The sequence below is a fragment of the Juglans regia genome, chromosome 3 (assembly GCF_001411555.2).
Source record: "Juglans regia cultivar Chandler chromosome 3, Walnut 2.0, whole genome shotgun sequence".
Classification (NCBI taxonomy): domain Eukaryota; kingdom Viridiplantae; phylum Streptophyta; class Magnoliopsida; order Fagales; family Juglandaceae; genus Juglans; species Juglans regia.
In genome coordinates, this window is record NC_049903.1 from 12,687,915 (window position 1) to 12,710,626 (window position 22,712).

Sequence of the window (22,712 nt, forward strand, 5' to 3'; positions counted from 1 at the left end):
ATTAAGGGACTTGATAATTGTTTGTAGTCAATTAATTATTCTATACATGCTTACTATCATGATAACAAATTAATACTCGCCTTCTTTCTCTGAGAGAAGGTGAGGTTTTCTCTCTAAGTTTCTCTGTAAACTTAGAGTTGGTTTTTTCTCTTGAGCTTTGGCCTGTAGAGACTATTGTCATGGAAGGGGTTTTGTCATCGTTATGTGAGAGTTTGAAGTTGACTGAGGAGGAACTACAGGAAGTTGAGATTAGCAAGGAAGAGATTTCCTTCTTTGTTACAAAAAGTAAGACTTGCATTATGGCCTGCGTGATGTCAGACAAAGAGATTAGCCGAGGGGCTTTCAGAACAACCTTAGCAAGAGTGTGGCAGGTTGAAGGTAAGGTTGTGTTCAAGGAAGTGGGATTGAACAAGTTCTTAATAGAACTTAAAGATGTGACTGACAAAAAAAGAATTATCAATGGGCGTCCATGGGCCTTTGACAAGAACCTGATTTGTATTCAAGACTGTGAGAGGGTTGATTCTATTAAAGAGATGCAGTTTCATCGTGAACCTTTCTGGATTCAGTGCCATGATCTGCCTTTTGCGGGTATTAATATTGGCACAGGTGAAAAACTGGGTAACACAATGGGTGATGTTATTATGGTTGATGCTGATAGCAGCGGTGCATGTTAGGGGAAATTTTTACGTGTGAAAGTTTGGATTGACATCACTAAGCCCCTTACTAGAGGCAGATTTCTTACATTGGGTGATGTTAAGTATTGGATCTCTTTTAAGTATGAGAGGTTGCCTAACTTCTGCTACCATTGTGGCTTGATTAAACACAAGGTAGGTAGATGTGAAAAACAGGTAAAAGGAAATCTTTTAGTGGATGGATTCAATCAGCCATATGGCGCATGGTTGAGGGCTACTAGTAATAGCCCCTTCAATAAGTCTTCTATGGAGAGGAAGGTCTCTGGTAATGGTGGTTCATCGGAGATTGGCCGGAGTGAGGATTCTGGTGAGTCTTGCAAGGAGGGGTCCAAGGATGGTAAGTCTCAACATGTGGAGGATTTTGTGGCATGCAATCAGGAGAACTCCACGAAACTAGGGTCAACTCAGCAGATGGAGACTAATTTTGGTAACTCATTTATTCCTTTCTCTGCAAGGAAAGTTGACAATATTCAAGGTGGGGTGGAGGCTGAGTCAGCTGAAGCAGAATCTTTTTTTGAAACTGCTGCTACTAATAAGGGCAGTTTTTTCGAAGGAATAAGTGTGGATGGAGTGAAGTCAGCAGATAAATCTGGGATGGCTCATCCACCAAGTGGTCAAGTCAGCACTGGTGATCAAGAGGTTAGTCATCTTCCAGCTGGCAAAGTAGGGTCTATTAGGAAGTAGGAACTCTACTTGGAAGAGAAGAGCACGTGTAGGTATTAATATTTCTGAGTTGCCAAACAATGCAGATATAGTTTTGGATTTGAACTCAATATCCCATAAAAGAAAGTAGTAGTGTGAAGATGAGTGAGTGGCAGATAAGAGGCACAAGTTGATTCAAGAGGTAGTTAATATGGAGACTTCATTGGCAATGGCTGCTGAGCAGCCCTGCCAATCACCATGAAACTACTAAGTTGGAACTGCCGAGGGCTTAAGAACCCTCAGATAGTTTGTGAGCTTTACCTATAGGTGAAAGATAAGGTCCCAATGATGATTTTTCTGTCTGAAACTAAATGTAGGAGGGAAAAACTTGAGAAAATCCATAATAAAATTGGCTTTGATTGTAGTTTTGTGGTGGATTGTGTTGGAAGGAGTGGGGGGCTAGCAATGCTTTGGAAACAAGAAGTTAATGTTGAGTTATTTTCCTATTCTAATAGCCACATTTCAATTATAATTACTAAGGAGGTTGAAACATAAAAATGCATGCTAATTGGCTTCTATGGTAGTCTTGTGGTGGAAAAAAGAAAAGAAAGTTGGCAGTTACTTAGAAAGCTTAAACCTATGGAACAGATGGCATGGTTGTGCATGGGGGATTTTAACAAAATCCTGACTAATGTTGAAAAGTTTGGTGCTGCTAATAAACCAATCTCTCAGATGGAGAGTTTCAGAGAGGCCCTCTATGATTGTGAGTTAACTGACTTGGGGTATAAGAGATCCATGTATACCTGGAGCAATAAGAGAGAAGGGGGAGAGTTTACCAAAGAGAGACTAGACAGGGTCTTAGGCAATGGTGATATGCAAATGTCCTATAGTAGCTGTCTTGTCCAAGTCTTACATGTGATGCACTTTGATCACAATCCTTTATTTATTTTATGTGAGTGTGAAGATGAGATGCAAAGAAGACTTGTGAAGATTTTCAGATATGAAGCTCTTTGGTCCAAGAAGCAAGAGTGTAAAGAGTTAATTAAAAGGGTATGGGGTGCTTCAATCACAGGCTGTAATACTATGAGCTCTCTGAAACTTGGTCTTGCTCATTGTAGAAACCAATTGACACATTGGTCCAAAGCAGTGAGAGGGGACCATAAGAAGCAACTTAGCCTCAAAAGGGATATGATTCAGGAATTACAGAATATAAGTCACGGGGACTTTAATGAGACTATCAAGGGGCTTCAAGCAGAGGTTGATGTTATATTGGAGGATGAGGACTTCAAATGGACGCAAAGAGCCAAGGAGAAGTGGCTTTAAGGAAGAGGAGAGAAATTCTAAGTATTTTCATAAGTGTGCTTCTCATAGAAGTCAAGTCAATACCATAAAGAGGATCTCTGATGAAAGGGGTTAGTGTGCTACTAATCGAAAGGGATTTGTAAGCATTTTCAAGAGTTTTACCAGGATCTTTTCTCTTCCTCATTGCCTAGCAGCTCCGATGAGATTCTGAGGGACATTGATCCTGTCATCAGTGATGAGATGAACTAGTAGCTTCAAAAGGATTGCACATCTGAAGAGGTGAAATATGCTTTTGTTTGAAATGAACCCTCTAAGCTCTCCTGGGCCAGATGGCTTCTCGACAGGTTTCTACCAAGAAAATTGGAATGTGGTTGGTCAATATGTGGTCTCTACAGTGAAAGGTGTTATTGCTGCTGGTACAAATTTTGAAGCTATTAATGAGACATATATTGTCCTCATTCCAAAGAAGAAAAACCCTAGTTTTATCTCTGAATTTAGACCTATTAGTTTGTTTAATGTGGTATATAAGATTGTTTCTAATGTGCTAGCCAACAGACTGAAATCACTCATTCCTCACATTATTTCTAATGCTCATAGTGCCTTTGTTCCTAGTCGTTTGATTTCAGATAATGTAATTGTGGCTTTTAAAGCCATGCACTCTATGCAAAACAAAATGAGAGGCAAGAAGGAAGGGTATATGACACTTAAATTGGATATGAACAAGGCCTATGACAAAATTGAATGGGGTTTCATTGAAGTAGTGTTGAAAAGAATGGGGTTTGGGGGACACTGGATAGATCTGATTATGACGTGTGTTAGCACAGTGAATTACTCCCTTTTGATTAATGATTCTCCTCAACAAACTTTATACCCTTCTCGTGGCATAAGGCAAGGGGATTCTATTTCCCCTTACCTATTCATTCTTTGTTCAGAAGTGTTGGGTCAAATGTTGGATAAGGCTGAGAAAATAGGTTTTATTTCTGGCTTTCCTTTTGCTAGAGGGACTTTACTGGTTAACCACCTCTTTTTTGCAGATGATAGCTTGTTTTTTTGTAAGGCTAATCCATTGGAGTGGAGCAGACTTTTCAAATTACTCGACTCTTATGAAGAGGCCTCAGGTCAAAAACTCAAAATTGACAAGTCTGCTATATTTTTTAGCAAGAACACAAGATTTGATGCAAAACTGGCCATTCTTTCTAGCACAAGAATAAAGGAAGCTAAGTCTTTTGAAAAATATTTGGGGCTCCTTTCTTATGTGGGGAAATAGAAACTGACAACATTTAGACCCATCCTTGACAATATTCAAAATAAGATGCAAAGTTGGAAAGTAAAATTCCTCTCTCAGGCATGTAAAGAAGTGTTGCTGAAATCAGTGGTGTAGGCCATCCCAACATATTGCATGAGTATTTTCAAGCTTCCCAGAGCAATTTTGATGGCCATCAACAAACTTATGCAGAAATTCTGGTGGGGCAGTCGATGAGACAGGACTAAAACCCAATGGATTCGTTGAAAAGTCAAAATTGGAAGGAGGACTTAGTTATAGAGATTTTGAAGACTTTAATGTGGCCCTTCTAGCTAAACAAGGCTGGAGAATTCTACAACAATCCCATTCACTTGCTGCTAGGGTACTAAAAGCTAAGTACTTCTTTAAATCCAACTTCCTTCATGCAAAGGTGGGTAGCAATGCTTCTTATCTCTAGAGAAGCTTTATGACAGTAAAGACAGTATTGCAAGAAGGCTTATTATGGAGAATTGGCAATGGAGAATCAGTGAACATATGGTCAAATAGGTGGATCCCTCGTCCATCCACTTTTAAAATCCAGTCCCCTATGCAAGATCAATATGGTGGGTGGAAGGTTAGCTCTTTGATTGACAAACCTACTAGTTCTTGGAACCATGTGTTGTTAAGAGAAATGGTGAATGCTGAAGAGGCTGATGTTATTAGCAGGATTCCTATAAGTGTTAGCAATGCTCTAGATAAATTGGTGTGGAGATGTTCTAGTGATGGTAAGTTCTATGTAAAGAGTGCTTATCACCTGCTTTGTGATATGGAGGCATCTGAAAAGGGAGAGTCTTCTCAGAGATCACTAAGGAAAGACATCCGGGCTATGATATGGAAGCTTAATACTACTAATGTCATCAGAATGATGATATGAAGACTATGCCACGAGTCCTTACCCACCAACTAGAATTTGTTTAAAAGGAAGATTGTTGAATCCCCATTGTGTCCTGTGCATGGAATGGAACTTGAGTCGGCTTCTCATATTTTATGGCTTTGCAAATTAGCTCAAGATGTGTGGGGTTTCAGTTTTAAAAGACTACATAAATTGGCATTGTTGGATTCATCCTTTAAGGATTTGGTGAGCTATTTGTTTACTGTTTTAGATGAAGATGAAATGACTATATTTGCTATAATTGTTTACCAGTTATGGAAAAGGAGGAACTCTTCTGTATTCGAAGGCAAATTCATGGATCCAAATGCTCTACTACAAATGGTTATTCAGCAGAACATGGATTTCAAGGTGGCTAATTAGCAAGTTGATGAGGACAGAGTGATTGAAAGGCATACTGTTTCCCAGTGGAGGGCTCCTCCTCCTCATGTCTTTAAAGTCAATTGGGATGCATCAGTTGATAAAGTTAATTGCAAAGTTGGGGTAGGGGTCATTGTTCATGATTGGACTGGAAAAGTTATAGCCTCTCTTCGATCTCAACGTGATCTTTTTCCTGAGGCATGCCTAGCTGAGGCCTTTGCTGCACTTAAAGTTGTTATTCTTGGTAGACAATTGGGTTTGCAAAAAATTATTCTAGAGGGTGATGCTCAAAAGGTGGTGAATGATATTAAGGGGGCAGTAGAACTTTGGACTCCTGTTGGTTTGATGGTTTCTGATATTAGATTGATGCTACAACACTTTTAGTATTGGTCTGTTTCTTTTGTTCCTAGGAAGTTTAATGGGGTTGCACATTGTCTTGCAAATGATGCATTAAAACTCTTAGGAGAGCATTGTTTTGGAGGGTGTCTCTCATTGTCTCCATTGTATGTTGCAAACAACATGAATAAATTGATATTATTCATTTAAAAAAAAAACAAAAAACAAAATAATACTTGTGATAATAAGAAAAAAAAGAGTTTTACGCTCAACGTTTTTTAATATGACATGACAGTGCCTTGCCACAAGGCACTGTTAAGTCTAGCAGTCAATCTGAACGGTAAATTTAGATGGTCGAGTAGCACCATCCATTAAAATTAAAAGAAAAATTTACAAACTAGTTTTAAGAACACTCATTTTTTGTATTGTTGATATGACATGATTTAATTTATAAAAAGTTTTAAAATTAAATTATTTTACAAATCAAATAATAAAATGTAAAAAATATAAAATAACTAATATTGCTCAAAACCAAAATTCGCACCCTACCGAGCCAAATCCTTGGGCTCCACAAATCGATCATTAACAATGGTTCATCCAACGTCCTAAAACAATTGCAATTCCTACACCTAACTAACACACAAACACTTCCCAAAGCCCAAACGCCGAAATCGTCAATACTAGGGAATCCAGCTAGGACGAACTCGTAGACAGCTCCCACCGTTCTGCCCACCTGCTCTAGATCTGACCACCCTCATTGCCTCCGATTGTTGCGCTCAAAGTTCTCGGCGCCATGGATGCTCTGAGAAAACAAGCCAGTAAGCTCAGAGAACAAGTCGCCAAACAACAACAGGTTTAACTTAACTCTCACTTTAATCCATGATCCGTTTGATTCCCGAGAAACTGAAGTATGTTGCCTAAACAGAGGGAAAAGTTAGTGTTTGTAGTTTTAAGTGAAAAAAAGAAAAGAAAAAAGAAAGCTAGTTGAATTAGGCTCATTCTAGTGGAGGATTTTGTTATGGCAGATCACGAATGACAAGTCCTATATTCTATGTTTTTTTGTGTAAAGTTTATCTGGAACCAAACAGTCCTCTGATGTTGTTTTGGTCAAATGTGAATTGAATTAACATCCTCCATCTGTATCAGCATTTTGAAGTGAAAATTGTCTTTGACGGTTTTGATTGTTCTAGAAAGGGGAAATTTTTATTTTACATCTATTTTTCTTGTCTTTTTTCCCCATGGAGGATAAATAGAAGCGAATGTAGTTTTTTTTTTTAATATTATTTGGATTTGCAGGCTGTGATAAAGCAGTTTGGTGGAACTGGTTATGATGGCTCCGATGTAATGGTTATCGATGAGGTCGAGATGCACAGACATCAACAGCTAGACAAACTGTACAGGTCCACTCGTTCAGGAAGGGTAGAGATGTTTTTGCACTTCTGTTTTTTTTTTTTTTTTTTTAATATATATATATATATATATATAAATTTACGACATATTTATTTTCACTATTTGTGAAGTTAGCGGCCATTTTTCCTTTCTTTGTTCTTTTATTGTTTTCTTTTTACTGAGGTATCTGTTTCTAATGCTTCTACCAATTGGTAATGTTAGCAGGGTGCTTGTTTTTTGATTTTGCAATTTCTTTCTTGAAATATATATAAAATGGAGTGGTCTATATCGGTTTTTTAGAAGTTTAGTGTCCAGGGATGTTGACGGTGATGGAAATATTAGAGGACAGCATCAAATGTTAGTGAACCCAAGTGTTAGCTTTCTTCAGGATCAATGCGCTATTCTCCAGCCTGTTATAACCGATTCTTAAGCCTTGCATTGGGCTTCTATTTGTCTAAGTAGACCCTTGGATTTTTCTGGGAGTGCTAATGCTTCAAAATTTACCAGGTTTGATAGATAGTATAGGAAGAGTACTGAATGCAAAAATCAGCAATGGAATGGCTTGGCATCATCTAAAGTGTATGCGGTACTAAGGACAAATGGGTTGGCTAGGGAATAATGCACCAGCCGTAAGTTGGAGGATATGGGCTGCTAAATATCACGCATACCAAATCCAGCAGAACAGAAGTGCATGACAATAATGGAACCTTGCGGTGATGTGAATTTGGTAGGTGTCAAGGTCATCAGTGAAGGTAAGTCAGTTTTAGGCTTGACTACTTGACTACCTGCTGAGGCAAGACTCTAGGAACATTTTTTGCTGCTGGTGTGTAATAATGACAAGTAATCACTAATATGTGTTGATATTTGTGAAAACAACTGGTAGGGCTAATTGATCCCACCACTGAAAAGGTTAACAGTTGTGAATTTTTCACACCTCTATGTTTTGTGCTTTGGGTTGGATTAACTCGTTGTAACCATAGGAAGTGGTATTTGGTGATAGTTTGGCTGGATGCATTTGGTAGACTTGGGCTAAACTATTTGTTAACGTCGTGTTTCGTACGCCTGGGCAAGGTTCTAGCAACTCGGGCCGGGATCTTCACCTGCAAACATAAAGAAGAAGGTGGGCTCGGGGTTGTCCGAGGAGCCTCCAATGCCTAAGTTAGTCTCCTTGTGCGTATATTGATAGCTTAAGTATTCAGAGTTTAGAGAGAGTTCTTTGTACTTGGGTGGGGGGCTTTTATACTAAGTCCCCAGGGAACATTATGTTCCTTGTGTTAGGATTAAGCCGTCCTACTCGCATCCATCTTAGCCTGAGCATTTAATGCAACGTGATGATCTGGGTCAGGGCCTTTAATGCTGTGTGGCTTCTGGCATGACGCTTTTAATGTGGTGTGGCTCCCAGGGCAACTCCTGGCGGTGGGTAAACAATGCAGTCACTTATGGTCCCCTCCCTCAAAGAATGGAGGCGTGTCTCCCGTTTCTCCTACTGACGTAATTCCTCAAAGCTAGGTGCAACAAGGGAGGATGTCAAAGTCGCCGAGTCCCCATCTGTTCCATGTGTATGGTTTCCCGTGTTACATATCCTTCTTTCTCTGATATGATCTTGAGGGCTGGACCCTTTTGGTGACTCTGGGTCCTCCATGTAGTGAGACTCGGGTTGGGCTGGGACTCAGTGTTGGGCTCAGGCCCATCAAGAATGGGCCTGGTGGGAAACACCCTTCCCACCCTTATTTGTAGACATGACACTTATTTTATTCTACAACTTTTTTCTTTCGTTTACCTTTGACTTTACCTATCAAAAAACAACTGATAGGTCTCAAAGTATGTCATGACTTATCTATAAAAAAAATTCTCATAGTATGTCATCATAATTTGATGAGTTCTTTTGACCCTTTACCATCATCAATGATGATCCTTTCATAAAATCAAGGGTTCAACTTCTGTCATTCATATATATGTGGAGCACAGGATCTCAGATACAGCAATTTACTTGCTATATTTATTTCTCTCATAACTTTTATACCTCTCCTCGTTTTGTGGTCTGCCTTGCAAGCTATGGCTTATGCCTATACAAAAAATAACTCTTCTCAGAGCAACACCTTGTCCGTATTAAGGTGCTTGAATTCCAGTTTTGAACCAATGATTGAGAATTTTCTCAATCATATGAAGTCCTGCATGTAATTCTTTAGCCACTTGTGTCATACCACATAGAGCAATCTTGTATGGACGTGGATGGCAGCCCTTCTAGTGCATGGGATTTAAATTGGATATGACTTTTTGGTGAAACTCATTAACTGATTTTCCATGATTCATTCAAGATCTGTATGGTTTATCATATTTCTGGAAGTAATTGTCATTATTCAGTAATTTCTAGTTCTCTTTGAATTTAGTTCTATTTTTCTTTTTCAGGATTTCCAGAAAGAAGTTATTAAAGCAGCAGAAGCATTTACGGCCATAGGCTATAGGCATATTGAAACAGGTGATTTATTTATTTTTGATCGGTAAACAAATTTTTATTGATAAAAAGAGTAGGCATTGGCCCAAGTAAACGGGATAGACAAGAGCAATGCCTAGGTGTGCTAATTTAGTAATACAAGGAATTCATGAAATGTCATGCCATGGAAATCAATTACAATCGACCAATGGAGTAAAATATGGAAAAAAAAATTTCTAAGCTCATCCATCGATGCTCTTGGTCTTCAAAGCTTCTTGCATTCCGCTCCCTTCAAATGCACCACCATAGACATATAGGTATCATCTTCCATATGGATGCAATTTGAGAGTTGTCCCGAATACCTCTCCAAGAAGCTAGAAGGTCACATACCCTCTTCGGCATCACCCAAGCTAACCCCAATTGAGCAAAGACTTCATTCCACAAGGTCATGACAATTTCACAATGTAGTAGTAGGTGGTCAACGAACTCTCCGCTCTTCTTGCACATATAGCACCAGTCCATAACTGTAATATGACGCTTCCTCAAATTGTCCATGGTGAGAATCTTTTCCAAAGAAGCCGTCCATACAAAAAATGCTACCTTTAGGGGGTGCCTTTGTCTTCCAGATGCTCTTCCATGGGAACATATATGTGTTGTGTCTGGTCATGGTTTGTTAGAAAGAGCGGGCCATGAATATCCCTTCTTAGAGGGGTACCAATAGATCTCGTCTTCACCTCCCCCCGACAAGTGAGTGGAATACATACACAAGGTCAAAGAACATGGAAAAGTCATACATTTCCCAATCTTGTGCATCTCTAAGAAAAATAATATTCCATTGGGGAAGGCCATTGGAGATGATAAATAGATCCGCAATCGATGCTTCTTTCCTTCTTGCTAAGCCATAAACTTGTCAAAAACTTCCTTGAGTGCCCGATCGCCGCACCATACATCATGTCAAAATTTTACCTTCAATTTGTCCCACCCTCTTCTTATGTGTTTCCATAGCCCCACTCCATGAGGCCCACTCACCTCATTAGAACACCATCCTCCCCATGATTCCCCGTGCTTCAAAGCAATGACGGTTTGCCACAAGGCCTTCCCGTTCATGGTGAGATCTCCATAACCATTTTGCCAAGTAAAGCTTTGTTAAAAGATTTCAAATTCCGAATTCCCAAACCTCCTCCTTTAATGGTAAAGAAAATTGTGACCCATTTCACCAAGTGGAATTTAAACTCATCATTTATCCCTCCCTATAAGAAATCACGTTGGAGTTTCTCCATGCGATGAACCACCTTGGCGAGGAGCGGAAATGACGAGAGGAAATAAGTTGGCAAGTTAGAAAGGGTGCTTTTGATTAAAGTCACACGACCCCCTTTGGATAGGTACATCCTCTTCCAACCAGCTAATTTCGTCTCCATTTTTTCTAGCACATCATCCCATCCCACATGGATTTCGATTTGAATGTCGCACCCAACGGGAGGCTAAGATATTTCATGGGCAACTGAAATATCTTACAATCCAAGATGGACGCCATACTCTCTACATTGGGCACATACCCCACTGGCACTACCTTTGATTTAGCCAAATTCACCTTCAACCCTGATGCGGCTTTGAAGCATAATAGGAGAGCCCTCAAAGCTCGAATTTGCTTATGTCTTACCCCACAAAAGATTATGGTATCATCAACTAACAATAAATGAGATATGTTGAGCGAACCTGTAAGTGCCTCACCCACTGCAAATCCTGATATGAACTAGCCCGCCAAGACCCCTGAAATCATCTTACTAAAAGCTTCTATCACAAAAACAAAAAGTAGCATAGAAAAATGGTCACCTTGTCTCAATCCTCTGGAGCTTTTAAAAAAGCCTTTTGGTGTACCATTCACCAATACGGAAAAACAGGCCATAGAGATACAATGATGGATCCATGTACGCCATTTCGTGCCAAAGCCACATCTGTCAAGCATATGAAGTAAGAATCTCCAATTAACATGATCATAAACTTTTTCCATGTCCAACTTGCATAAGAGCCTCGGCTCTCCCGACTTAATTGGACTATCCAAGCATTCATTGACAATAAGTACTGAGTCAAGGATTTACCTACCTTTAACAAAGGCATTTTGAGGCTTCGATATCAATCTTTCTAACACTTTGCTCAACCTATTTGCCAAAACTTTGAATAAGATTTTGTATAACCCACCCAACAAGCTAATAAAATGATAATCTTTTACCTCTACAGCGCCGGGTTTTTCAGGAATGAGTGCTATGAAAGTTGCATTTAGGCTTTTTTCAAACCGCTCGCTTTCATGAAATTCATGGAAAACCCCCATGTATATTCTCTAAGCACATCCCAACAAGTTTGAAAAAAGGACATGGAGAAGCCATCCGGGCTTGGAGCTTTGACACCCGCCATACGTTTTCATACTTGCCTGACCTCTACCTTGTCAAACGACATTTCAAGCTGTTCCATTGCCTGGGGATCAAGAACATCAAAAGCAAGCCCATCTAGTCTCGGCTTCCATGAAAACTGTTCCGAAAGCACACTCTCATAGTAATTGACAATGTGATATGCGATCTCGGTTTGGTTGGATGAGGCTGCCCCATCTATCATCAATGTTTCTATAGCATTGTTTCACCTATGTGAGTTGGCCGCCCCTTCCTTCAACTATAATGCTCACGATTTTTGTTGCCAAGAATCCTCCAATGTCCATAGTCACTTGGGTTTTGCAAACCCACTCGATTTCAAATAGTACCCTCCAAGCCCTTAAGTTCCTCCAAAAGAACATTTTTTTGGCTTTCCACATCACCAAACACTTGCGCATTCCACACTTGCAGATCTTTTTTTAGGGACTTTAATTTACAAGCCAGGATATAACTAGGGGTTGCCATGAAATTGGTAAGAAGACCACCATTATTGTATTCTGTTTAGAAACCCATCTGACTTCAATCACATGTTCTCAAACTTGAAGTACCTTGGGCCTCTTTGAAGACCTCCGCAGTTCAAGAGGATGGGAAAGTGGTCCGAACACAACTTGGGGAGTCTCTTTTGAATGAGGTCCGGAGAGTGTGCCTCCCAATCTGATGAAATTAGAAATCTGTCAAGCCTTGATCAAGATGGATGATCTCGGTTGCTTGACCAATTGTAGGAGCCACCTACAAGAGGAATATCCTATAAATTTTGTTGAGAGATGAAATTAGAAAAGTCTACCATTGGTGGGTTGAAGCTGTAGCCACCCGATCTTTTTCTCGGAAAACGAGTGACGTCGAAGTCGCATTCAATACACCAAGGTAGGTCCCATGCTAATACCGACCAACTCATCCCATAGTAAACTTCGGGCCCGGTCAAGATTAGGCCCATAGACTCCTGCGAAAGCCCACTGATAACCATCCATGACATTCTGAGCAAGCCACCACATAATCCCCCAAACAATCTTCGATTTTTTACACAACTCTTTTGTCCCACATTACTAATATGCCCCCTGAGGCTCCATTGGACGGTAAATAATGTCATCCCACTTGACTACATTCCCACAAATTCCTAATAGTGCGAAGGGAAATAACTATCAGTTTCGTTTCTTGCAACATACAATGTTTACCTTCCATTTATGGAGCTGATTTCTAAATTTAAGGCGTTTATCCTTCTCATTCAGCCCCCTTACATTCCAAGAAACAATTTTTGGTTTCATAAAACTGCCTCCTTTGCCCTTCCCTTCACTCTCCCCCGGTTAGAGCTTTTTTCTCTTGCTCCATCATTTACTGTCCAGTCAAGTCTTTTGAGTTCTCTTGCTTTCTTCTTAGCTGATGTGAGCTCCCTGGATGATACCAAATTATTCTTTCCAGCTTCTAAGCTGCAAGGAGGGCTATGAATTGATCCTCAAGAACGTCGCATAAAATCCCCAGTGTTGAATCACCTTTGCCTTGTGTAAGACCCAATCTGAAGCCTGGATATTGCTGTTTTTGTTCAGATGTAGGGACAACAATGGAGTTGGTTTTTCTCAGCTAGCATCTTCACACACCAAAGGGGGCTGCTTGTGCCACACCCACTCTGTTTGAGCCCGAAACTAGCCTTTGCATATACTCTCCTTCAGTCCCATTCAAGTAAAAAACAACCATCGCTGTGAGTGGACTTCCTGTTGCCTCTGTGTCAGCCTCACAACCCCTTGCCTCTGTTAGATCCTTCTCCAGCTCGAAAGATCCACCATTTCCAATGACTGCGCATTCTAGAGTGAGTTCTCATCTGTTTGAGCATATCCGCCATCGTTTTCTGTATTGAAAACCAACCCAGCTTCCCTTATGTCTGTCGGTGGCGCCTCTGGCAGCCCCCCCTCGGCCGGGAACCTGGCCACCAGCTTGCCTTCCCCTGTCGGTCGATTCTATGGTGACCCTGTCCGGTGGGTGTTAGCTGCCAGTAGATTTTGTGCAACACCGGAGGAGGACCCAACCTCGAACGTAGATTGGCCTGTTGGTTTGGCCTGCCATCGCCGGGCCTAATGTCCTATGAGATTGTGGGCTTTTAGTTTTCTTTTTTTGGCCCAAGCCTTTTTGGCTCCCCACGAGTCCACCTGTGTGCCCAAAGGCTTAGGCCCTGCCGAGTTCTGTCCTAGGCCCTTCTCCTGCTTACCCTTTGCGGCCCAAGTCTTCTTGTCAACTCCCAAGCCCACTTGAGCGCCCAATGCCTCAAAAACATACAGCTATAAGTTCCTCCGTTATGCTAATTATGGAAGTCTTTTCAGCTACACTCAGAGAGCCTCCACCCCTTCTTGTGTAAGCACCTTTGATTGACGGTGAAACATTGCTCTCCTCTCTACCCTTCTCTCTAACGGATGCACCCTTCTCCTTTGAAATTCCAAAGCTGCCCTTCAGTTCAAGGTTTGACCTTATTCTTCTCTGTGTCACTTCTGGTCTGCCGGCGGCACCTCTTGTGGTTGGAGCAGTGCCCATTATGGCCTTGGTGTAGGTCTTGGCAATGGTTATCTTCACAGGTTGTTGGGTAGGAGCCTCAGCACTCCCGTACTTCTCCCCTACTGTGTTCACCACACCACCACACATCTCACAAAGCTCCATAGCCAACCTTCTCCAGCCTTGACCTCCAACATCTTTTGGAATGATGATGATGATGCTTCTCCTGCCACCACCTCTATATTCAACTATGGCCAAATGTCTTCCGAAATCATTAGAGGACCTCTGTGCAATATAAGCACTGCGGCCATAACTGAGAGTTTTGATAAATTCCTTCTTAGCATCTGATTGAGCGCATCCTTCAAGGGTCTGCACAACCCAGCTCACAGTAGTGAAACTGATTACCAAGTCTATAGTCACCTTCCTTCCCCTCTCTATGATGCATAATGCTTGACTTCCAGTATGCACAATCTCAAATAACTTCGTTTCTATAAGGACTGCCTTCATGTACCCCATCCTTAACAATTATACTTCCTATAAGATGTTAATTCGTACTGGTGCTAAACAGCCATGGAGTGTAGATGCTTTTAGGTTGAGTTTTAAGACACCAATCCTGTGGTTTGTAGCAATGAAACTATGGAAAGTTTCCACTCCTATTTGAAAATGATAACCCTTGTTTTGGCCAATTATATACATTACTTGAGATTCAGGCGAAAAATTAAATTGCTATTACTTATCGAAAGAAAGAAAAGAATAAAAGAAAAATTAAGTAGACTATCTGCATCACATTATATTTGTCATAGGGGAATTTTATGGGATTAATCACATTAGATTTTGGTATTAATCATATTTTTTGTGAAGGAAATGCACCAGCTGATTATTTAGCTAAACAGGGAGCTCAAGGATTGACTTATGTTTGGCGCTCTTTATTGAGAGTTCCAAAATTTCTTAAAGGATTGCTGCGCATGGATAAATTGTCTTTGCCTTATCTGAGAGGGCTTTGATATGCTTGTTTATAATTTTTATTTCTTGGGTTGGTCCTTTATTGGTGAGGTTTGGTTTTTTGTGGCATTTTGCTAGTTGTGGTATATATGCTTGTTTTTTGCTAAGGTATTCCTCCGCCATAAGTGAGGGTTTGTGGTTAATAAAATTGAGAAGGGGTCACTCTTGGACATGTGACCCTAACTCTTTATAAAAAAAAAAAAAAAAAAAAGGGGGGGGGGGAATTTTATGGGATGAAGTATATTAGATTCATCTCACATACAAAAGCATTTCAGAATTAAGCTCACCATTTATAGTTCTTATGGTATTTAGGAACCAAGTTATCTGAGGATTGCTGCAGATATGGAGCTGAGAACATAAATGATAATGTTTTAGCTAAGGCAGCATCTATATATGGAGACGCTCGTAAACATGTGGAAAAGGAGCAAGAGGACTTCAACAAGCTGTTGTCTTCACAGGTTATCCTTTTTATTGCACTAGCAGAGATGAAAACATTGTTGATGAAAGTGAGCCATTTTATTATTTGGAAAGAAAAAAATTATCAAAAAAAAAAAAATTATTTGGAAAGGAAGAATCGATCTGATGTATCCTGTTGGATGTTTTATCCCAGATGTTGTGTACTTGCACATCGAGTATTTTCAGTTCTATCTCTCCATTAGTATTATAAAATGGTTCCTTTGGTTACTTTTAGTAACTCACAACTTCATCCTTATCAAGATTATAACAACAAAAACAACAACAACAATAATAATTCTTGCCTTATAATCTCTGGTATCATCTAAATCATATTTTAACTTCCATGTATTTACATACTGAGTCAGGACAGATTGATAGCTCACCAAGATTGTTGATTTAACATAAGAAAAAGGAGAAGACCAAATAGTTGAGATATTTCTGAGTAGTTGAATTATCGCCCACAGAAGCGGAATTCTTTAGGATTGTTTGCCATCGAGATTTTTCATCGTCAGTTAATGTACATGGTATGACTAGTAAGCACTGAAAAAAGCTCATTTGGTGATGGGGCAGAATATATTTTATGACCATTATTTCTTTTCAATTTCTTGTTCTTTTTTTAATAGGTTTTATTGAAACTGCAAAATGAGGGCTTCAGTGTGTGTAACAATCACTTATCAAAAAACAAAAGTGTGTGTAACAATCAAAACAATAAATTTTCTTGTTCTTTAACTGCTAGAATATTTCTCTGTTGAAGTTTTATGGTGCAGCATTATTTCTCCTAGCTGCTCTTTTGTCACAGCTAAGAAATTTGGTTTGTATGGTTTTTGTGCTATTTGAAGTAAAGTTTTGGAACTCGAATTAATATACAGCCTTTTTTTGACTATGAATGAAGTTGACTAGCTATAGATTAAAGGCCAATTGATTTCTATAAGAACCCGCAATGTTTAATGCTTTAAGATACAAGCATGAGCTCTATATTTTCCCTTCCAGGTTTTAGATCCATTGAGAGCAATGATCGCTGGTCCTCCTTTGGAAGATGCTCGTCATCTTGCTCAACGTTATAGTCGAATGCGACAGGAAGCAGAGGCACAGGTAATTAAATCACTTGGCATATGTGCATCGGTACATACTATATTAGTTATTTGTTATGATTTAAATCTCACTTGTTGGTCTCCTATTCTTAATGTTAGCATCATAACTCATAATTCATATTGACCACAAAAAGCAAACAGGCAGCAGAAGTTTCTAGAAGACAAGTGCGGGTAAGGGAATCTCCGACTCCTGAAAATGTTGCAAAGCTGCATGCAGCTGAAGCAAAGATGCATGAACAAAAAGCAAACATGGCTGTTCTGGGTAAAGAAGCTTCAGCTGCATTGGCTGCTGTTGAAGCACAGCAGCAAAGATTGACTTTCCAGAGGCTTGTTTCGATGGTATGTGGAGAACATTTCTAGGCTACAAGTTTCCACATAAAGTGATTTGGAGTCTGATATTTATGACCTTTCCTTTTGAAGGTTGAAGGAGAAAAGACTTGTCATCTAAGAATAGCTGCTATACTTGGTGAGGTCGAAGCTGAGGTTTGCTTCTGGCTCTGTTGTTTTCAGAAGAGAATTTTGATCCGTTAAACTATTTAAATTTTAAACTTATGTTTTGGCCGGGAACTTGTGGCAGATGGTCTTAGAGAAACAGCGGAAAGACTCTGCTCCCCCAATAATTTCATCAGAGAATGGCTCAGAAAAAACGACATACTTCTTGGCTGAAGTATGCTACTTTTCTCTAGACTTGGATCTTTAAAGGTCAATTTTACTTTTTTTAAAAAACATTTATGACTATTTTATAAAAATTGATTTCAGATTGTCTCAATCATATTGCGGCAAGGTGGCTATGAGTTCAGCTAGTGTAGTTTTAATTAAATAACCATGACTCCTGAGTGGGTTAATCGGAGTGGAGTGTGAAACTCCTCTCCCCCCCTTCAATCCTATTCCTTTCAGAGGAGGTTGCTACCAAGTGCGTGGTGTTTGTAATTGTCAAAACAACTTCTTCCATGCACTTGAAGGTTTAGAATTTTTTTTTTTGACAAGTAAAAAAAAAGAGGGTTTAGAATTTGAAGTTGATATTCAACGGTGGGTGTGATTTTAGGAGATATCTGTAATTGATTGGTGGATTGGTTGCTTTCTTTGGGCAGCAGAGGTTAAGAAGACGGAATCAAATCCTAAACAGAGATCTCTCCTCATGATGGTAAGAGAGAGGACTTGATTCTGCCCAAAATTACGGGGGTAGCAATCTCTGTACTTATTCAGTAATGCTAAGAACTTAATAGCTGCTCACAACAGATTGAGATGCTTGGGTGAATTATGAGATATGCAAGGTAAGTTTTATCAATGATAAAAAGTACTATCAACTATCAAGTACACACGGAGTATACATTAGCTTGAAAAAGTCAAAAGGTCCAGAAAAATTTGGAAGCTGAAGCTAGGGAAACATAAATAGGCAGCCATACTATAACAGTTTATTAAAAAAGAAGGCTTTGAGTTCCTCTGTCGACCTTGATCTGTATTCGAAGCTTTTCTTTCTTGCCATATGCACCATATTAGACATATTGGTATCATTTGGCATAAAATTCTGCTTTGGACATTCTTCCTTTCCAGCATGCTAGTAAATCTATCACTTGTCTGGGCAACACCCAGTCTAGCTCAAAGAGGCCAAAAACAACATGCCACAAGGCTCTAGCTTTCTCCACATGGAGTTATCGTTGATCCACGGTTTCCTTGAACCTCTGCACTCTCAACACTCTCCATTACTATGACATATCTCCTTTGTAGGTTGTTTAGTGTAAGGATCTTACCTTGTGCAGCTATCCAGACGAAGAAAACTACTCTTATGGGAGCCTTATTCCATGTAGACTTCCATGGAAAGCTAGTGCTACCATGAGGGATTGATGTGCTATTAAACCACTTGACATCAAACACCCCTCTCTTAGACATGGTTTGGCGCACTTTATCTTCCCCATACCTCTCAGATTACAACTGAGCATAAAATGAGTTGAAGAGATCCATTTCCCAATATTATGTCACTTTAATAAAATTGACTACCTATTTGAAAGCTCCAAATGATCTGTTATGAAGCATCCTTGGCCTGAACGATGTGGAATAACTTGGAAAAGCCTCTTTGAGACGGAGATTTCCTCACCACACATCACACCTGGACTTTATTTTTTATCCATATTCCACCTCATATATGGTATGTCGTGAAAACTGCCCCCCTATCCCCTGCTAGTATTTTTCCATAATTCAACCCCATAATTCACCTTGTTGGAGCTCCAACCAGACCAAGCACATCTGTAAATTACCTCTCTCCATAAACTGTATCTTTCATTGGCATATGGCCAAAGTCACATCCATAGAAAGCTTGGTGGAATATAATTAGCTTCCTAACCCCAACCATCAGAGAGATGTAATACTTCTGTAACTTCTCAATATTGTTGGCTACACTTGCTGGGAGGAAATAAAGAAATAATGTAAGTGGGTAAACTTGAGAGAGTAATCTTGATCAGAGGGTCTTGTTTGGGAACACAAGTATTCTTAGGTATTCTCAGATATCTCCTTCACAAACATCACTCAAACACAAAATATAAAACACTTTTCAATTTCAAATTTTCAACTTTCTTGTCTAATCATTACCTAATTACAACTTTTCCAAACTCTCAAACAAAACACAAAAAACAATATAAGTTTTTCAAATTTCAAAACAAAACTAATATTAAAAAATAATATTCAAACAACTTTTTAGCTTTATAATATTTTTTTAACCTTTTTTCTCTCATTTCCCAAAACCCAATAAAATATCTTAACTCAAACCATTTCACTACTATTCACAGATATTCTAAGTGTCCGAACGAGCCCTTATTCTCCGCCCCTTAGATAAATACATCATCTTCCAATCTATGTTCCACTTTCTAAAAAATACCTTCCCAAAATAACTTAGCTTTAAAATGTGCCCGTAATAGGAGACCAAGATATGCCATAGGGGTAAAGAAGACACCATACATCAGAGGATTTTGGCCAAACAATCAACATCATCTACATTATGAATTGGGAGTAGGTAAGTTTCTATGGCAATGGACCTAAATTAGAGAATGCAATTGGGTTGCCCCGGATTAAGTAGAAGACTAGAGTTGGAAGGATATTCTAAGAGGCTAGTAGCTTAGGGTGATAGTAGTATTAAAACAAAGGTAAAGTGCTATTTCTCTGTTTTCCGGTTTGCAATTGGCTCAAATGGCACATCCGCCCGTAAGATTGGGATGAGGGGTAAGCTTATGGGTCAATACCCACTGAAGGTACAACATGTATATGTTTACAGGTCTCCAAAAATGCTAATTGAAGAGATAAAATAGAAGTACTAAGTTGAATGTTATGCAGAAAGAAGAAGGCATAATAGCAAAAGTTACATATTTTTATCCGATTCCTTATCAAGAACCTATTTATAAAGGACCAAGGCAATGCGGGGAAATATTCTTTAGGAGAGATAAGTTGTGAAGGCCTCTTAAATAAGAGAAAATACTGCACTACTGCTAAATTGATGATAGTGGCATGTTCTAGGAATTGTTGGGAGATGATAAAATGATGAGCTCCTCTCAAAGGATTTAGCTTTCCTTAGATTACGAAAGGTATTAGATAGCAACATGAATCACCTCCTATATGGATGGGCCTCTCGTAAATGTCAGGGACATCATTCTCATTGTTAGTGGGTGAACCTCTGTTAGTTGTTTACCGAAGGAACATTTACTATTTAGTTGTAGAATTTTTATTTTATTTTTTTGACTTAGCAAAAAAAAAAAATAATAACCTTTTTGGCATTACTTGGCTTGGGGCAAAGAGCCTTAAAATGCAACCAATGACAACTGAATGATATTCCATAAAAGCTTGAATGCACATGATATCCCAAATCACCGGTTTCCAGGATTAGAGTGGTAACTTGATGGTTGTGCTCTGATAACCTCTTATTTTGCTTACTACCAATGATATTTAAATTGTTGTCCTAAGAACTTCCTAGATTAAGCAAGGCATTTAGGGGAATAAGAGCCAGTGAAAACTTTTAAGAGGAAGAGAATGCCAGGTGGAGTGTGTAAGGCTTAGTCATATAATCCAGCTGTGAGCACTTATCACATTTCTTTTTAACTTCAAGTATAAGGGCCATACTGGTTTCTATTAAAGCCACTTCTTATCTTTCTTCTGCAATGTCAGAGATGAGATAGAACTTTTTTAAGGGAGCCCATTACTAGTTACATGTCTTTTTAAAATGTAATGTCCTATCCATCCCCGCTTTAAATAGATGAGATTTCTTAAAATCTTCATCCTGCCTTTCAACAAATGTGGAAAAGATAGGAAACCAACAAGTGATGTGTTGCAATCCTAGTCATCTCGAGAGCAATACTGGAATATAAGGCAAAACCAGTGGACTGACATGCTTAGTACAAACTTTCTGATTCCATTTCCTGAGAAGACGCCAAATCTATGTAAGGGTTAGCTTTCAGTCACTGGGCGTTACTCCTGTTCTTTAAAAGTTTCTTGTTGCACAATGACTTTTTTTTTCAATGAGGAAAGAAACTGTGGAAGTAAACTCTGGACATAGAACTTGCACGTCCTACTGGGAGAAATTAGGAAGGGAAGCAACATTGTCTGAAAGGGAAAGATTCTGACGTGGATATACTCTCATAAGTCATTTTATGAACAAAAAAGTTGCTTTTCCTCAAGTAGGCTATTAGAAACTGATCTTGCAGCGACTCTAACTTTCAACCCTCTCATCTATGAATTAGCATCCCAACACACCATATTGTTGAATGGATACATCATCATTCACTAAATTTACTTCTTACCTCTTGCAGGCAATACATCATTTTTATGCTGAATCAGAGAAGGAACTAAGCTTGTCAGTGGGCGATTATGTTGTTGTGCGGAAGGTCCTTTTTCTCCTCCCTGAGACAGATAGCTTAATTTTGAGTCGTGTACTTGGTACATGTACTTTATTTGCACATAGGCGGCATATATGGATAAGTTGACCTCACTGCTGTTGTTGTTGGAGTAGAAGGAAATCAATGTGCGGCATATAATTTCTCTTGCAGTAAAATAGTGGAAGTCCCCTTCTCTTTATAAATAAGCAAGCATATGCACACACACATATATATGTATATACATGTATGTATATATACACATGGATACGTATTGCTTGCTTTACATTCACCTCAAAAGTGTTTCATGACATGCCTCTTGATGGCAATGGTACTCTTTGTGAGGGGTACGGTTCTCATTCAATATTTTTCAGGATTTTTTTTTGCATTTGAGAGATCCATTCAAATAGTTTAGTACATGCTTGAGACAAGCAAATATCATCTTATATGGCAAGTATTTGAAACTTTCATAAGATTACTTGACCGGTAAAATTTCAAACAAAGAGCTGATCCCTCTTTGACATTGAGGGTTAATATTTTCCCAATGGAGCTGTCCACTTCAATCTTATTTGATATATTTACTTTTAGGTCTTAGAATCACCTATCCTTTTGTTGATGTCACATCACCCCTATATATTTTATCCAGGTCTTAGCTTGTTCGGTAATTCTGAAACTTCTCATGTTTATCCAGGTGAGCCCATCAGGATGGTCGGAAGGAGAATGCAGAGGTAAAGCCGGGTGGTTTCCATCAACATTTGTGGAGAAGAGGCAGAGAATTCCTACCAGTGACATCGCTGGTGAAGTTTACTAAGCCCTACCCAACTATTCAGCTGGCCATTAAATCTATCGATCCAATTTGAGAAAAAAAGACTTTGTATAGATGATAGTAAAAATAGACTCATAATTACCAGTTTCCTGTTGAGTTTTTCAGATCATGTTGGTTCTTTCTTATGCCATACTGTTTCAAAGGCACAAGGCTTTAAATGTCTGTCTATGTTCTTTCGTATCTACTTCAAGAGAATGGCCATGTTTTTCAAGAAGATTGCACTCTTTGGATCTCATTTCTTTAGATTCTTAGAAACAAAA

General features: G+C 39.2%; 2 protein-coding genes across 3 annotated transcripts; both read left to right on the forward strand.

The window, feature by feature from the left end:
• Window positions 1–1,973: 1,973 nt before the first annotated feature.
• On the forward strand, window positions 1,974–2,657 carry LOC118347976. Its single transcript, XM_035688686.1, has one exon. The coding sequence runs from the start codon at window positions 1,974–1,976 to the stop codon at window positions 2,655–2,657; it is 684 nt and encodes a 227-aa protein (XP_035544579.1).
• A 3,459-nt stretch (window positions 2,658–6,116) lies between these two features.
• On the forward strand, window positions 6,117–22,675 carry LOC108998062 (SH3 domain-containing protein 3). 2 transcript variants are annotated; one of them, XM_018974498.2, is made up of 10 exons: window positions 6,117–6,356; window positions 6,800–6,922; window positions 9,302–9,371; window positions 15,539–15,684; window positions 16,673–16,774; window positions 16,915–17,112; window positions 17,194–17,256; window positions 17,351–17,440; window positions 21,564–21,638; window positions 22,318–22,675. In XM_018974498.2, exons 1-10 carry the CDS (start codon window positions 6,297–6,299, stop codon window positions 22,435–22,437), a joined length of 1,047 nt encoding a protein of 348 aa, XP_018830043.1. In that variant the 5' UTR covers window positions 6,117–6,296; the 3' UTR covers window positions 22,438–22,675. The 2 variants fall into 2 exon arrangements, 1 of the variants encoding a protein (XP_018830043.1); XR_004801078.1 differs by having other exon boundaries at window positions 6,216–6,356; window positions 17,351–17,475; window positions 22,318–22,634.
• Window positions 22,676–22,712: the final 37 nt, after the last annotated feature.

Bases quoted from the DNA above. Each gene is read 5' to 3' on its own strand.
- LOC118347976 (XM_035688686.1), top strand. From the start codon at position 1,974: ATGGAACAGATGGCATGGTTGTGCATGGGGGATTTTAACAAAATCCTG.
- LOC108998062 (XM_018974498.2), top strand. From the start codon at position 6,297: ATGGATGCTCTGAGAAAACAAGCCAGTAAGCTCAGAGAACAAGTCGCC. The intron at 15,685-16,672 runs GTTATCCTTTTT...TTTCCCTTCCAG, and splicing joins ACAAGCTGTTGTCTTCACAG to GTTTTAGATCCATTGAGAGC. The intron at 17,113-17,193 runs GTATGTGGAGAA...TTCCTTTTGAAG, and splicing joins TCCAGAGGCTTGTTTCGATG to GTTGAAGGAGAAAAGACTTG.